Genomic DNA, 16,957 nt, shown 5'->3' with positions numbered 1-16,957 from the left:
TGATATGTACTTAATATTCAACGTTATAGAATACATAAATAATTTACAACTGGAAAGGAACTGCCATACAAAAAAAAAAATATTACAATTAATACGTGTAAAACTAAATTTTCACAGATATATTATATTGTATTATTTAATTCTAATCAGGTCTCCTGAAAGTTAAACATAATCTCCATCGATATCCATAGACTTTAAGTCCCTTTGTTTTAATTTCGCATATTCTCCACTTATAAGAATATTCGAATCTATTGAAACTGTATTTGCAAACTCTTGTTCTGACAAGTACACGTTAGTTTTAATTAATGATGTATCAGCTATACTATTTTTAATTGGTGCTACATTTAATTTTTCTTTTGATTCACTTGTTAACTTTTCACTTGCATGTTCACTTCTTTTCGAACACTTTTCATGATCGTCTTTAACGGTGAAATTTTTTATCAAACTGTTATTGTTCTTATTCGAAATATAACTTATAACTTTGGTATTAGTTTCATCTACTTTAGTAACAATTTCTCGTTTCTCACGTTCATGATTCTCCAATATATCTCTATGAATCACTTGAACATTTTCCTGGGATTTATTTATTGATAAAACAAACGCACTATCCACATTTGACTGATTTCGTATTTGCAATGCAATGGGTAAAGAATATTCATGTTGCGTTTCTTGATTTTCGATCTTTCCATTCGTTTTATCGTGTGAATTGAGAACTACATTGACTGAAATTCTTTCATTATTACGCACAGCTTTACCATTTTCATCATTAATTAATAATTCATTCGGAGAAATTGATTTTTGTGGAATTCGTTTTATCAAAGCATTCAAAATAGGACCCTGAGGCAATTCATTAGAATTACTTGGTCTCATTTTTAATTCCTTGATTTTCTTTTCCGTATTTACATCGTTATTAAACGTTGTATCATTTGTATCTTTAGTAAGAACAGAACTTTCATTTAAAACCACTGAAACGCTTTGTTTCCCTGTTACATTTTTCATTTTTACAGGAACATGTAATTCCTTTATACTTTTTAAAATTTTACTTCCAACATTTTCATTGTCCACGTCTTTAAACTGTTCATTTAATTTCATTCTCCCAGATTCTATGTCAGAAATTCTATTAGAGTTTATTTCTTTTTCTCTACCTAAAGATGTCTGCTTTTGTCTTTCAATATTACCATTCAAGTCTGTTAAATTTCTGTTCATTTGTGGAACCACCAAATTTGGATTGGAAATTTTCAATTTTTCTTCATTTTCCTTAAGCTCTTGTGTATCTTTTATTATTCTTTGTTTTTGCCTTTCAATTTCTTGCTTCTGTTCCTTCAAATCTTTTAATATTTCTTTTTGTTCTTGCATCATTTGTAATTGTTCTTGTTTATGTTTTTCCAAAGTTTTTCTAAGTTTTTCGTGTCTCTCGGCAGCCATTATATTAACAACTTCTGCGTCTGCAGCTAACTCTGACTCCTCTTTTTTAATAGCATCCGAATTGATGAGATTATCAGTCTTTTGAATATCTATAAAATGCTGCTTTATTTTTACATTATTTTTCTCCGTTTTTAAAGGGATAGATCCTGCTGTAGATACAATATCATTTTTCATTAAATCCTTCGACTTTTTGTGAAAACTTTCATCTAATGTTTTTATTTCGCCTACAATGTTTTTAATCACTGGAGCAAAGGTAATTACAAAATTTTCAACAGGCTTTTGTGTTTCTACTGCTGCTTTTTCCGTGACAATTATGCGCTCAACTGGAATTGGTGGTTCTTGGCGTATATCGTTTGTCTTTAGATTCAACGATTGGTCAATAATGTTCAAGTCTGGTAGTTGATCTGCATTTTCTGAAAATATTTAATATTATTATTATTACTACCACTCTATTACTTTTACTATTTTCACTATCACATACATTAGATTTATTGAAATTAAGTACTCGGTACCTTTTATATTTGGAAGAAGTTCGGGTCTATTAGGAACATTTGCTACTCCATTAATGTCATCTTTGTTCAAACTTAATGGCAAATTATTAATTTGATTAAAAGGTTTATTTGTTGCTGTTAATACTTTTGTATTAGTAGACTCTTCTAGTGCATACAAATTTGCATATGTACTTAGGATCATGATGCATATACCAATAAATAAAATTACCTAAACATGTATTAAAGAGAAAAATTTTATAATAAATGACATAATAGTAATACAGTACATCTACTGATTTAATAATCTTACTTGCGCTAATAATCTTTCATTAGTATGTTTACTACTGATGGATATGAAAAATATTGCTGGAAATATCAAACATATCATTACTCCAATTGTAGATCCTACTAAACCAAGAACAAATTCGATATTTGGTATCAAAATGCCAGTAATTAGAGAAACAGTTACAATTGTAACGGTAAGACATCTAAATCTTGTTTCCGGTAAATAATTTATAGAAGGTTCATGAGTGTACACCTGTGAGAAATAACGAACATAAGAATTAAATAATACCATTAACCAACTACCATTAACTATGCAAACTATACGAACCCTGCGAAATAAAAGAGAATTTAAGCTTGCACGACATGGAAAAATGACTAGAGGAAAGCTAAATGCAATGGAAAACACAAATCCCATTTTAATCATTTCAGATGACAAGCTGGCTTCAAAACTCATCAGTATATTACCTATAAATTAAATATTGAATTAATAAATTCCAAAAGAAAGAAAATAATAATGTATTTTCAAAAGATGAAATATTATAAATACCAGTAAAAGGTTGTGTACAAAATGCTATGTAACCAAAAAATCCAACGCATAGATATACACCAGTACATATATTTAATGCACCTCGTACAACTTCATTCATTTTTTCCAAAGAGACATTTGGAATAGTTTCATATATTTCAAACAATTGAGTTTGACAGAATAAAGCCATAGAAAAGATGGGTACACACTGAAGTATACCAGATGGTCTCCAATAATATACATGCTCATACCAATCTCCGGCAAAAATATGCTGCATAGACTCTGCTACTATCTGTTGGCAAACAAGAAATATTTTATATTAATTTTGACAATTTTTTTATTTACAACAGAGCTACTGTCAAACTATTTACCTTCAATATAAGACAAAGGTAGAAGATAATTGTAGCAGTACAGAGGCTGGATAAACTGTCGATATTTCTAAGTAATCCTAAAGGTAGAACTATGAAAACACTTGTTGTTACAAGTAAACTAGTTCTGATATCTTCTGGATTTTTATCTATTACTTTTCCCACAATTTGTGGACCTAAATCACCCATTACAACAAAAAAAGCAATACATGTTCCAACAAGGAAGCCAATGATAAATAGCTCCACTAAAAACTTTCCCATATGACCAAATGCATGGAAAGCAAGAAGTTCAAAATTTCGTCTTCTTGACATTACAGCTGATTTGATTAGAAAGTGGCAAGCAAGTCGAGATAAAATGCCACTTAATATTAAAACCAAAGTAGCTAAAACAATACCGCATTGCTTGAAGCAAAATGGCATAGCTAGAACGCTTACTCCAATAATGCTGTTTGCAAGGGTCATAACGTATGATAATTGTGACATCATTTTAATAACTATTATAATAAACAGTTTGTTCGAATGTGTACAATAAATTAAATAGATATAATGTAGATTAATCCCTTGGAATCTTCAAAACCTTTGTTCCAACTGATGTCAGATTTTCCTTTTTTGAATTTATTTTTTCAATAAACAGCAATATTATGCTATGAAATAGAACCTAAAAAAATTCATAATGGTTATATATACTTAAATAACAATCGTGTATTATGTTGAAAACATATACAGTATAAACTCTCGTGACTATGAGGTTAGAATTATAATTTGGTTTCCATACCAGACTATTTATGTTACGTATAAGACGAATAGTATAATTTATTATCATATCGAACGTATCAAAATCATAATTCAAGTATCACATTTTTGTTAAAATACATTTTTTACAGCGATAGTTGGAAGAAACCATCGACTGTTCTCTGCTCTTCCCTTGGTTTCTTAAAACTGTAACCATTTTGACTGAACAAAAAAACATAACAGTACTTTATCAATTTCTATAACGAAAAAGTAAATGTATCAATACAAGCGATAAATTTCTTTATTTTTTTATTATAAATATTTAAAAACATTCGTGTTATTCATGTTTCGACATAAATATATATATATTTATATGCATATCGTACTTGATCTAATCTCAAACCGACTTACACATACGCAATATTATATCGAATTTGTTTTTCATCTTGTGGATAATTAATTACAGTAAAGGTGAATTCTTAATTACAACTAGATAAATAGACACATTTCTCTTTCGATTAATTATTCGTCATTGTGATTTAGCCAAATTTATTCTGTTTTTAAAATGTTTTCGAGGTGCAAGAAGTTAAATTTTATGTACACAAAATTAATGTATGTATATATTTACTCTCGTACAAATATTTAAACTAACATAATGTTTATGAGATTTTTGTTTCCTATTTCCTTTTTTTGAACGAGAGTGTTTTTGCGACCTCAGTATATACAGTTATAAATCGGCTCTGTCACATAATACGTAATTTTCAACTCTTTAACATTATCTTTCCTTAATTTATGATTAAAATTCTAGAGTTATGTTTGAATTCAATATGTTCATCAACCGTCCTAATTTTTTTCATACTTTCTTTGCTGATCATTCAATGTATCACGCATAAAATAAAATTAAAATACTTTACATATGAAAAAGAATGTTGTTATTATTATTACTATCATTATTACTATTATTTAGTATTGCATGTAGAACTTCGTTTAAATCTGATTTTACGTTATATACAAGAATAAAAAAAATTTGTGAATTTATAATACTTGCTTGTGGTACGATCATTTTTGTCCTCTAACAAAATGTGTTTATTAAAGTTCAATCGAAATCACCGTAAGTAAGAAATAAGATAAAGATTTTGATCGTCCAAAATATTAGGACTTGTATATTTTTGCACGATTCATTAAAACGTGCTATCTATAAATGTGGGTATCTTGAAAACCTGTCCCTATGTTATGATCGCAATAGAAACTGTTAATAATTGTCATGAAATGTATAGTTTTCATCGGTACAGAGATCTTTTCTCAAAATATTTATTTATTTCGTTTGACTAGTTATACTTATCTGTTATAACTGAGCGTCAGGATTTTGACTCGATCATAAAATTCGACTAACTATTCAAGATATCGTTGATTAGATGGTGTTAAAAATATTTGAAGAATCAACTTCAGGAAATGTTTGAAAATTTAACGAGATAATTAAAAGTGTAGAGCGTTTGCGATGTCCATTACACGCTTATACGTGTATGTACGTGATATAATAATGTCGCGTGCCACGAATTCAATCGATGTATACTGACTATTTTATCGAAGTACATGCTTTTAAACAAAATAATAATAATGTCAATGATAATTTAGAATCGTATACCGAGTTCGAGGCAGCGAACATCTGTACATCATATGTTTTGCTTTTTCTTTTTTTTTTTTTTACTTAAGTTACCTACACTTATATATACTTGATTTAAATAAAGACTTGTTCCAATTTTTCAAATATTCCAAAAGAAAAACCATTTATCAGGGATTCGCTCCAGCATCCTTCTTTGTTTCTTCGTTCGTGGCATTTGCTTTTTCATCTTTCTCATTTTCTGTAAAATATTATTACTTGTTATACAAATAATAAGAAAAAACAAAAGTATGTTTAAGAAATATAAAGAAATTAAATTTACACACCTTTAGGCTCCGATTTTATATCTTCTTCTTTTTTGAGATCACCTTCTATACCTTCTTGTCCTTTTTCTAAACGAGGTCGTTTTCTGGAACCCTTTTAGTAAAAAAAAAAAAAAAAAGGAATTGTGATTTAAATATAAAAGTATTTAACACAGATGTAACATTATACCTGCCATGTAAAATGAAATTATGAAATAATAAAATGTTGATACAATTTACAAACGCAATAAATATTACCTTGAATGACCTATTATCCCTTCTACCGCCTTCTCCTTCTTCTTCACTATCACTATATTCATTTTCATGCTGTATCCTTTTATCTAAATCTCGTTGTGGTAATCTTTCATCCGGATTTACTTTTTCCTCGGCCTCTGAATCTTCGATAACCGCTCCATCTTCAGGAATGGGTTGAACTTGTACACCCGGAGCATGAGGTAACATTCTCAAATTTTCAAACAATCTAGTCCTATAAAGAATATCGAATACATGGAACGGGATGTAATTAGAAATATTCAGTTATTTAACTTTGTTGGTAATACATACTTAATTTTCTCAAGGTATTCAGGTGTATTTTGATTTGCCATATTTGAAGGACTAATATGCAATTTAAAATCGGGTCCAAAATACTCAAAATAATCATTATAAGGTAATTCATTTGCAATCTCAGAGCCAAGAGCTACCGATGTTTCATATGTCCAACATCTGGATACATTTCTGATTGTATATCCGCCGCCACCAACCATTAGGAAAGGTAGATTATATTTTTTTACAAATTCAACACATTTTCCATGACCTCTCACTGTTAAATTGAAACAGCCTAATCTATCTCCTACAAATAACATGTTAAATTAAAACGTTGCAAATTATTTCATTTCTTTACCCTGGTCTTTATGTATGAATTAATTACTGCTATATGTATATGCATATGCATATGCATAAATCTGTACCTGTCAGTGAATCAGCACCACATTGTAAAACAACTGCAGATGGCTGAAAGGTTTCCATTACTTTTGAAATTATAGGTACAAATATAGATTCATAACTTTCGTCATCCATACCATCTCTCAATGGTATATTAACAGCATAATACTTTCCCTATATTGAAATATCATAAATTAATGTATAAGATTGAAATGCAGTTAATCACCCATCGTACCAGCCAAGTTCTTACCTTTCCTGCACCAATGTCCCGTAAATCTCCGGTACCAGGAAAATATTCACCATATTTATGAAAGGAAACAGTCATTACTCTATCGGTGGTATAAAAAGCTTCTTCTACACCATCACCATGATGAACATCAATATCAATGTATAGGACTCTTTGATGATATTTGAGCAATTCCAATATTCCTAACACAATGTCATTCACATAACAAAAACCTGAAGCTTCACTTTTTTTGGCATGATGCAAACCACCACCCCAGTTTATACAAATTTCTGAGGCTTGTTTGTTCAGTTTTACAGCAGCAGCTACAGAACCTCCAGCTGATAATTGACAAAATTCATATAATCCATCAAAAACAGGGCAATCCTCTCCTACATTAACTAGAAAGATAGTTAAATTTTATTAGACCTTTTAAATATAATACTCTTATATTTTTATTATGGATAGAAATATTAATTTTATAGCCTTACATCGTTGCATCTGCTTATTATATTCTGACATATTATCAGGCCTTATCGACCTCAGAAACCTAATGTATTCATCACTGTGAAATTTTGTCATTTCATCTGCAGTGGCTTTATGTGGTCGCTAAATATTGAAAAAAGAAAAAAAAAAAACATTAAATCTTACAAGACATTATAAGAAAAGAAATAAAAACATATATTACTAAATTAGGTCCTTACATATATTTCCATTTTCCTATAAAGACCATAATTTAAAAGTAAATTATGTGTCATCCTTATGCGATGTGGCTTCATTGGATGCCCTTGTCCATAATAATAATTTCCAATATCACCTAAAGCATAATTTTTGTTTCTTTATTTGCTCTAGGATATCATAAAAATGTACCAAAAAACAAAATACAAAAGTATGCGATGTAAATTCGTAACATTTCTAAAAAAAAATAATTCAAAACTTAAACTCAAAATGTATGTATTGCAATAGCAATGTAGTTAGTACGGTCGACCGAAATATACCTGAAAATCTTTCGTACATTTCGTAAAAAAATAAGCACATCAATGATACCGAAAACTGAAATGTCATTTTTGTTAAACGATTTGTAGACAATTTTAAGCAAAATCATAAACTCATATAATTGCGATAATTTGAACTATACATTTTGTACATTTTTAAATATATTTTCATAACCTACAATTAGTTTACTTTGTTTGAAACGATCGACCATACTACAAGAACATAATTATAATATTAACGAATAACACTGACTTTGGTTATAACATAAAATTGTATTTATAATTCGTAATTCCATTGTAACAAGGTTAAGGAGTAGGAATCATTAGATTTTGACATATCAGGTATCAAGGCTTACTACAAATATTTAAATACAAGGAAGACAAAAAAATATGTTGTTTTTCTAGAATAATGACTTGAAAAGAAATTAAAAAAAAAAAGAAAACACAAAAATAAGATATCGAGTATTAAATGAATGGCAACTGTTTGGGTATATAAGTAAGGTAAAGCCGACGCTTTCTCTTCGTTCAAGTAAGGTAACATGGAGATACACTTATGAATCTCTCGCTTTAACGCATGTAAAACCATGCAAAAACCTGTAAAGGGTACCAGAAATAATAAATACAGTAAAGAAACTGTATGCGTTTTAAAGATTTTCAATATTAAAAAAACTTCTTGGAGTGAAAATGCATTGAAAAGCACTAGCTGAGGTGAAATAAGTATATGGTACATGATATAAGCGCGAATAGCACAAACACATTTTGACAATTTCTCCGTGTGTGTGCGATGTTTTCGCGGGATTACAATACACCATGAAGTTTTTAAATTTTTTCACTTACTGTCGTAATAGTAGCAGACACGCTTCTTGCTATGTGGTAACGTTGACATTTTCACCGATTTCTTTCTATTGAACTGTAAAATATTTGATATGAATCAAACGCGAACCGCGGAGTGTCGCGGTATCCAGCGACAGGACACAGCGTCACTAGATCTCTCATTTACGCATGCGCAATATTCCATAATTTAGGTTTCAAATCTATCGTATAGATGCCGCTCTACTTCAAAATGAACTTAACCATAAAATAAATAATACCCAGAATAGATGCGTTGCTGTTAAAAAATAAATTAAAACATTGAATTTGTTTAATTAAAAATAGTAATGTATATCTATATTATAAATGATAATGAGAACCATTCTAGGATAATAATTGTTTCATACATTTATAAAACAAGTACATATGTACATAGTGTTTATATTTTACTATGTGTCTTCAAGAATTATACAAATTATTCGTTCGAGACAACATATTTACTTGTTTTGCTCAGATCGAAGAAGCCGTGTACTCTTACTTCTAGCTTCGTGGCACTTCGTGGTCATATACATACACAGTGGAGAAAACTATACGAGTAGAGGAAACAAGTGATAACGTCGAAGGTCGAGGAGTATACTGACAATGAATATAAGATCACCCGGTGCCACAATGCGCTTGCGCAGATAAAGCATGTAATTTTTTGAATTATAATATTTACCTATACTCAAGAAATTTAAGATAAATATACAAAGAAATCTTTTATTTTGAAGCTTTATGCACAATTTTGTTCTACAGTTGTGTAGGTAAATAAAATAACGTTGTTTTAAAGTTTTCCATGATCATAGATTATAGAAATCTGTGAAGAAAGCTATTAAATTGATGAGTTGCTAAAAATCGAGTACACAGCAGATCATAATAAATTTTCACTTGGAAAATGTACATTACGTTAATGTTAAAAAGAAAAAGTAACGTATCAAAAGAATCGTTTCTTATTTTAAACAGAATGTACAGAAAAAGAATTTTTATTCGATTCGTTGAATACAACAGAATCGATTTTGGCAGTATAATTTTCATCATTCCGAATGAATCGCTTAATCAATTACTAAATTTATTTATATACTTGTGAAATATTAAAAAATTTGATGATATCGATATCGAATGAATAGGTACGATAAATGTATCAAGCAATGTAGCTTCTTCCTTCTTATAACACGTATAATCTACAGCTGTCGTTTTTGTTGTTTTGTCGTTTTGTTTCGTTTTCATAAACACACATTTAACAAATGTACAATTTGCTTATATTTTTAAAGAAAAGATAATTTCACTCTCTTTCTGTCTTGAAATTTACAGATATTTCAACAAATCATAACTTTGTTTGACATGTTCCGTTTTAAAAATAAGTTTCGTTACAGTTTCTGTTTTCCTGCTACACGAGAATCACAAAGTAGAAAAATACATACGCAAAAGATGCGCATGGAATATGTAAAAAGAGATGAAATATTTATAAAAATGAACACATGGAAACAAATTTCGATGATCGCATGAAATAAATGTAATCATTAAAAAGAAAAAGGAAAAGACTAAGATTTGTCTATACGAGAAAAAAGTAGCCTAGAATAGCTGCCAAATAAGTAAGAAACAGAGATAGCAGGCGCTATGAAAATTTGTATAAATCTTATACAGTAGAAACGTATGATCGTTTCATGATCGCGGTTACAATGTAAAAAGCGAGAAATTATTATATTTTATCGATGTAACATACGAGTGAAAAGTCAATGCTCGATACGCTTCGATAAATGTCAGTTTTGTTGCGTGATAAAAATACAATTTCCTTTATACACTTTAAATATATAATATGTAGAAAGGAAAATAATGACAATTTAATGTTGCTTTTGCAAAGCGAATATCGCAGTGACCAAAAAGTGAGTTCTACCATTTTCAAGAAACGTAAATGCTTGGTAATTTTACGATCGATTTCAACCCACCGTAAATTCTGCATATTATTATTATTATTATTATTAAAAATTAAGCCTGTATTCCTTAGCGTGCAACATTTGAAAGAACACAAAAATATCCGTAGCTCGTCGTTGCTGAAACAAGTACGTTCGATCAGGATGTCTCTCGAAGAGGATAAAATGGATCTAGAAGTCTGTGTAACTTTGGAACTCGATTCGAACCGGAATATCGATCATGATTGATCGTAATACGCGTTAAGAAGAATATCTTTAAGTTGACCGCATTAAAGATACTCTTTCGAAGACACGATCTTTTGTTTAAAGGAAGAGTAACATTTTTGAAAGGTTACTCTTTGGCAATCGGATGAGGTGCGGCCATCATATATCACCATATACGCAGTTGTTGGTGGGTCTGTTCGTTTATCGGGTTTCACGCGTACATCTTTGTCGCTTTTCTTATTTTCTAAGAGGCTAGGAAAGTTGCGCCGAAGCTCTCACAGAGAAAAAAACTTCAAAAAAGTTTGCGGAGGAATCGGAACATGAAGGGAGGCTCGATCGACGTCTGCTAATTTCTCCTGAAACGCTGGATCTTGGTCCGCGATGCAGGGATGGCCCAACGATCGCCAGAACAGGCAACGACAGTTGCGACACAATTGAATCATCTCTGCGTATTCTTCTCGCAGACCAAACGATCTGTAAGCATTCCCACCGACGTCACACCGTGTACTTATGTACTACGTTCAACAGATACACACGTACCTTCGAGCAATAGTGAATATGGTTTTCCAGTCTTTCCCAGGATTGTTTTGTCTAGTGGTAGCTATTTGTTGTGGCGTAAAATGATATTGAGCGAGTTCGCGCCATATTCTTTGTTCTTGAGCGAGAATGGCTAGATGTTCGCAAGCCTCCGAAGAGGCTTCGATATCTCGTGGATCGCTCAGACGAAGAAGTACTTCTCGACGACATTCGGCTGGTAAATCCGACCACTGCGGTTGCTGTTCTTCGTCCGGCTAAAAGTAACAACAATTATTCACATGGTGAGTTATCATTTTGTTTCGTTTGTTTTATCTATTTACCTGAGTTATAGTGATAGACGAGGCAATTTGCAAGATTCTTTCGAGGGCGGCTTTGTGCTTTTCCCATAAAATTACAGAACCTAAAGGTCTACCACCCCAACAGCAGCCCGCGCTAAAAGCTCGCACCCTTTCGATCAGACGACGAAGCCTTCCGGTTTGTTGTTGCGATAACGATACTGCAAGATTGAAACGTTTCGAATAATATGAAAATGATGAATTAAAATCGTAGTTTACCTTCCAACGCGACTTCTTCCAGCATATTGAAAAGGACCCTCTGAGCGCATCCACTTAGTCCACCCATTCTGTGACTGACCAGAAGATCCAACAGTCGTACGATATAATTGAAACGACGACAATCGTGTACCGCGGACAAAAAGTCAAGCCTTTTCAGCGCATCGCTCAATCCGTTGAAACCAGCGATCTACGAATTTAAACATACATTACGTCGCGATCCTTTCTCTTTTCACTTGTCGTTTAATCCCTGCATTTCAAGCATAAGAATAGCGATCCAATGAAAGGGAAAATTGAGCAGACGCTGTTGCCCTTCGCCCTTCGCCCATCGCCCGCCGTCACCTTCTTCCTCGATCTCTTTCCATATCTCCGCAAGCCGTGTGCCGCAAGCCGCAAGTCGCCGTTTCACTGCCGTTTTCATCCGTCTTTCGATGATTAGCTCTCTCCTTTCTTCGCTTTCGATCCATACGCGACAGACGTCGTATGTACGACCTTCTTAACGAACAAATTCTATTCCTCCCCTGTTTCACCAGGCCTGGGTTAAATATAAACAGCGACGGAACAAGTCACTCACCTCGCGTGTACACTTTAGCGTGATGCGGCAATGCGGCTGGACGATGCTTTCTAAAATTACACGAAAAGAAAGTTAGTCGAAAATTTCCAGCAAATTAACCCACCGCCCTCTCTTTCAATTAAAAAAAAAAGTGCTCCGCAGATGCGTCTACACCATATCACGAATGAATATGTAAGTAGTTGTTACGTTACGAATAAAGGCTTGATAAATGATAAATGATAAACGATCACGCTCACCTTTCTTTTTATCCTTCTCCTTTTTGTCGAGCGCATCTTTATCGCCGCTGCAAAATAAACAAAACCAAGAATACATAATTACCAAGTATTCTAGTTTTTCCAATTCAACGCGTTCTTGATATTGAAATAAGGTAACGATTGATTTCACCGATTTCACAGAAGAGAACCGTGAAAATTATCCAGTAAAAAAGAGGAACATTTGATGACCTTGATCGACAAACCTGATCTCTCAAAGGAGAGATTTAGCGATGAACACGGAATGCACCTACGTATTCAGATACGACCTATGCCCACGTGCTTGCTTCACTTTGTATCGTGCACGAGTCAATGACACTCAGCTATAGCCGAGTTTTATTGTTTGCGATCAACGGAAAGAAACGATACGCGTGGGTGTTTAAACCTGATTTTAAAAGCACTACGGACAAGTGCATTGTCATTTATTTCAAATTCTTTCGAAACACGTACTGTGTATAGACGAATACGGAAACGATACGTTCACCAATCTTAAGATGAAACGGAGTTAAGTACGTAAGTAAGCAAAGTACCTACTTATTTACGTGTACTTGCGTTTTTATTTGTTGGATAAACATTATTTAAACATTTTTCTATGAAAACGAAAATTTGCCAAAAGTTGGCGATACGAAAGGAGATTTGCAAAATTGGTTCACCCTTAGATTAGCTAGGTCGCGACCTACTTCTGCACAGACGCGGTGGTGTCGTGGTAGTGGTTGTATCGATACTATTCATTCTCTCTCTCTCTCTTTGATACATTTAACAAAGTATCGATCAATCGACAATAGTAAAACGCGTAATAAATTCATAATCGATCTGCGCTTGTCTCTATCATCCGAACATTTTCTATTCTTCTTATTGTTTTCTATTCGACGACGATAAACGCAACATCGATTCGTAATTGTATGTAATCAAGTTCAAGGCACATTGTGCGACTTAAAATATATATGTACTTTGAGGGAATTTATAAAGCTGTTGATTGAAGCGAAACTGTGCGATTCAGAAGCCAAGGTCAACGGGCACGTAACAGCTACTATGTATATAACTATGTATGTACGGGTAAACTGTACACGGATCAAACGCGGAATCGAATTCAAGTTTTCTTCGTATTATATTTGATTATAACAAAATTTCAAGAAGAAGAGATATATATTTTGTTCGCCAAATGCAAGTAACGTTTACATATTTGTTCGAGTCTCGAGTACATGTATATGTATATGTAAGTAAGTACCTGTCAGGGGAACGCGCAAAGTATGTTCGCGTGTGCGCATTACGTACGTCGTACAAGTACACGCGTATGTAGTAACAAGCAAGCACAGTATGTATCTACCGTTAATTGAAAACGCAACGAGTCGCATCGTGGAAAGCAGAAAAGATGGAACAAGCGCGTGGCTTATGATGCATGCAACCAGTTGAAATTGAAAACAATTTCTTCCTCCTAACTTTTCTTTACTTATTGTTAGACTCATTTCGTTACAGAGAAGCGAGCTAAGAATTCTGTTTTCTGTTTTTAGCACATATTGCATTTATACGTAAATACATACATGCGTATGTATATGCACTTCCCCCTTTGTACTCGAGTTAAAATTGTATTTGAACAATCGATATATCCTTCAGAATAACGCGTATTAAGTAGAATGATATTAAATTTTGTCTAATTGTAAACGCAAAACATACGGTAGTGGTCAGACTCACGATTGTAAACAAATTAACAACTGTCATTCGATTGATGTAACATCTGCGAGGCAGACACAGTACGTCCGAGAGCAACTAATCGTATCTGATGCTGTTTGAAAACAAAGAACAACTTGGAATATGTAACAGATCAAAGAACAAAAGTCGATAATTGTACTTACCGAAGCAGGAGAGAAAGCGTTTTATTGTTGGCGCACTCGAGGATTTTCTTCTTTTCCCAACCTTCAACGGTCTTGACCCATTCCTCGCCAGGGCTACGCCAATCTTTCGATATGAACGGCATTGTTTGCGAGAAAGATGCGAGACGGGTGTACTCGCGCACGCAAATTTTATCTTCCCCTAAGAAATCTTGTATAAAATGTACCTGACGGTTTCACGGACGCCTAATGTTTGTTAGCAAGACGGTTCGGTCCGTTCGGTTTACTTCGCCGCTGCGATCGACCGCGCATGGCTTTGTTTTACTGACGTCACTCTAATATCAGCTGTGCGACTGATGATCGGCCAGTTCACTCCAGTCCAGAATACTGTTTCGCCATCTTGCAATTTTTACATCGCGCATGCGCAGTCGATTACTATCAATTAAGCGTAATATTCAAATTCATCAAATTATTATCACTTATTATTATATACAATTTCTTTCATTTACGATATTGCTACTCTACGTTTATTCAACGAATCGAGTATATTCGTAAATATTTTTTATTGGTAACGCACCAATTCGAGCGGTACAAACATTTTACGCGATAGTTACGTTTCAATCGTACAAAGATATTAAAGATATTATAGATATTATACACAAATGTATATACAGAAATATTTTTTACATTATATTCATATCGTTCATTTCTTTATCTATTTGAGAAACAATATTTGCAGACACTGATTCCTCTTCCTCCTCTTCTGTTTCTGAATCGGTTGGTGGGAAATCTGAAACAGCTGGGAAACAAATAGATATTATAACGTTAATGAAATAAACTAATACATCTACAATATGTATGTAGCAAAGAACGAAAATTACCATTTCTGTTTATCTTTTCTTGCCTTGCTTCTACAAGGAATTTTTCTTGCGCGGCTATAATTTCTTCAGCGCTCGTACAAACAGAATATTTCTTCAATAACTCTTCGTTTAATTCCAAAAACGAATGACCCCATGAGAATTTTCCAAGATAAAATTTAGCTTCTTCGACGAAACCTGTTATAATTAAAGCAGCAGCTATAGCTTCCACGCAACTTAATTGACACGGCCTGCCATAATTTATTGGATTTGCAGCAACTAGAAATGGTAACAGACGAGGATTAGGAGTCCTCATTCTACTGAATGGAGTATCGTCTAAACGTGCCCAGCTGCAATCGACCACTGCGCAACCGTAATCTTGTATAATATCGCGATCCGTTGGACTTACACACTGCAATATAATATTTCACTTTGGAATATAACCGATCGGTCTGTTTCGTAAACTGTACATACATAAGTACTATGTGTTTCTTACCTTTTGACCAACCGGCGTAAGAACCAGTCCTGAAAATCGGCTCCCTAACCGGAGTATTTTCACTAAACCATGCCTAACTAGTTTTCTGCCGGAACATTTTTTAGGATCGCATTGCTCAAGATCCCACATTGCAATTGGAAAAGAAAGAGAATGAACCTTTTCTTCTTCTACCTCTGAAAATTACATGTTAAACATTCTTTTTTTTTTTCTAAACACCAGTATATCTATGTATATACATACAATCAAGAGTTACATTCTAACCTGTTCCTTCATCTTCCTTGTCAGACTTATCTCTTTCTTGCCGATATTTTTCTTCTTTTCCAACGACATGCCGAGGCCGTCTCGTCAATACTTTTTTTTTATTCTTTTTTCCGTGAGAAGACATTTACGAAACTTCTAAATGTTTCGTAATAACACTTCTCGCTACAGCATACAAGCACATTCAATAAAAGTTGAGAACATTATGAACGTCTTTGATGGCGTATCTGAAATTAGATCCCGGCGCCATCTATACAAACACGGCAGAAACTACTCGACAACTTGCCGACCGCATTTCCGAAACTCAAATTAACAGTCGATAAGTTATCGCGCCGACTTCACTGCTTCCCGATAGATAGTGTTAGTGTTCCCTTGTTTGAGTGGTTTCAGCCGTTTCTGTATAGATGGCGATAGGATCGAATTTTAAAAATACTTGGCGGTCTTTTTAAATTACAAATTTATCAAATAATTATTTTATTAATTTTTCAAAGGGTCAAAAATCAAATAATCAAAGGGAATATTACGTCCCCCTTTTAGTCGCCTCTTACGACAGGCAGGGGTTACCGTGGCTGTATTCTGATTCCCGAGCCACAGGGATAGGAGTCAAAATTGTATCTTTTTAGTTCTAAGTGCATGCGTGGTGTAGTAGAAAAGTGACTGGTATAACATATTTACTTACATCTGTATGTACACCGTTTGCTATAATGTGC

The 16,957-nt window shown here is 33.1% G+C and overlaps 4 protein-coding genes across 7 annotated transcripts; all 4 read right to left on the bottom strand.

Moving 5' to 3' along the window:
* Positions 1-104: 104 nt before the first annotated feature.
* On the bottom strand, positions 105-4,044 carry LOC123987621 (putative sodium-coupled neutral amino acid transporter 10). Its single transcript, XM_046286406.1, has 7 exons — positions 3,871-4,044; positions 3,099-3,753; positions 2,749-3,019; positions 2,530-2,666; positions 2,227-2,454; positions 1,938-2,145; positions 105-1,838 (listed from the first exon to the last, which is right to left on the bottom strand). The coding sequence occupies exons 2-7, from the start codon at positions 3,579-3,581 to the stop codon at positions 163-165; spliced, it is 3,003 nt and encodes a 1,000-aa protein (XP_046142362.1). The 5' UTR covers positions 3,582-3,753; positions 3,871-4,044; the 3' UTR covers positions 105-162.
* Positions 4,045-4,110: 66 nt separating this feature from the next.
* Positions 4,111-9,364, bottom strand: LOC114878316 (histone deacetylase HDAC1). Of its 3 annotated transcripts, none has more exons than XM_029191945.2 (10): positions 9,222-9,364; positions 8,748-8,820; positions 7,620-7,732; positions 7,407-7,524; positions 6,943-7,316; positions 6,719-6,866; positions 6,315-6,600; positions 6,009-6,237; positions 5,775-5,865; positions 4,111-5,689 (listed from the first exon to the last, which is right to left on the bottom strand). In XM_029191945.2, exons 2-10 carry the CDS (start codon positions 8,794-8,796, stop codon positions 5,619-5,621), a joined length of 1,479 nt encoding a protein of 492 aa, XP_029047778.1. In that variant the 5' UTR covers positions 8,797-8,820; positions 9,222-9,364; the 3' UTR covers positions 4,111-5,618. The 3 variants fall into 3 exon arrangements, with proteins under 3 accessions (XP_029047778.1, XP_029047779.1, XP_029047780.1); XM_029191946.2 differs by having other exon boundaries at positions 9,259-9,364; XM_029191947.2 differs by lacking the exons at positions 8,748-8,820; positions 9,222-9,364 and adding an exon at positions 8,164-8,449.
* A 101-nt stretch (positions 9,365-9,465) lies between these two features.
* On the bottom strand, positions 9,466-15,029 carry LOC114878326 (F-box only protein 32). Its single transcript, XM_029191972.2, has 7 exons — positions 14,661-15,029; positions 12,793-12,839; positions 12,557-12,606; positions 11,986-12,172; positions 11,752-11,927; positions 11,435-11,685; positions 9,466-11,368 (listed from the first exon to the last, which is right to left on the bottom strand). Exons 1-7 carry the CDS (start codon positions 14,780-14,782, stop codon positions 11,170-11,172), a joined length of 1,032 nt encoding a protein of 343 aa, XP_029047805.1. The 5' UTR covers positions 14,783-15,029; the 3' UTR covers positions 9,466-11,169.
* A 151-nt stretch (positions 15,030-15,180) lies between these two features.
* LOC114878328 (18S rRNA aminocarboxypropyltransferase) lies at positions 15,181-16,818 on the bottom strand. Of its 2 annotated transcripts, XM_029191975.2 has the most exons (5): positions 16,251-16,818; positions 15,990-16,162; positions 15,791-15,905; positions 15,518-15,691; positions 15,181-15,435 (listed from the first exon to the last, which is right to left on the bottom strand). In XM_029191975.2, the coding sequence occupies exons 1-5, from the start codon at positions 16,372-16,374 to the stop codon at positions 15,320-15,322; spliced, it is 702 nt and encodes a 233-aa protein (XP_029047808.1). In that variant the 5' UTR covers positions 16,375-16,818; the 3' UTR covers positions 15,181-15,319. The 2 variants fall into 2 exon arrangements, with proteins under 2 accessions (XP_029047808.1, XP_029047807.1); XM_029191974.2 differs by having other exon boundaries at positions 15,518-15,905; positions 16,251-16,815.
* Between the last annotated feature and the right edge of the window lie 139 nt (positions 16,819-16,957).

Source organism: Osmia bicornis, chromosome 7 (genome assembly GCF_907164935.1).
Source record: "Osmia bicornis bicornis chromosome 7, iOsmBic2.1, whole genome shotgun sequence".
Taxonomy (NCBI): Eukaryota; Metazoa; Arthropoda; class Insecta; order Hymenoptera; family Megachilidae; genus Osmia; species Osmia bicornis.
Note: the sequence above shows the minus strand (reverse complement) of the source record. Positions and strands in the feature narration are given on the sequence as shown.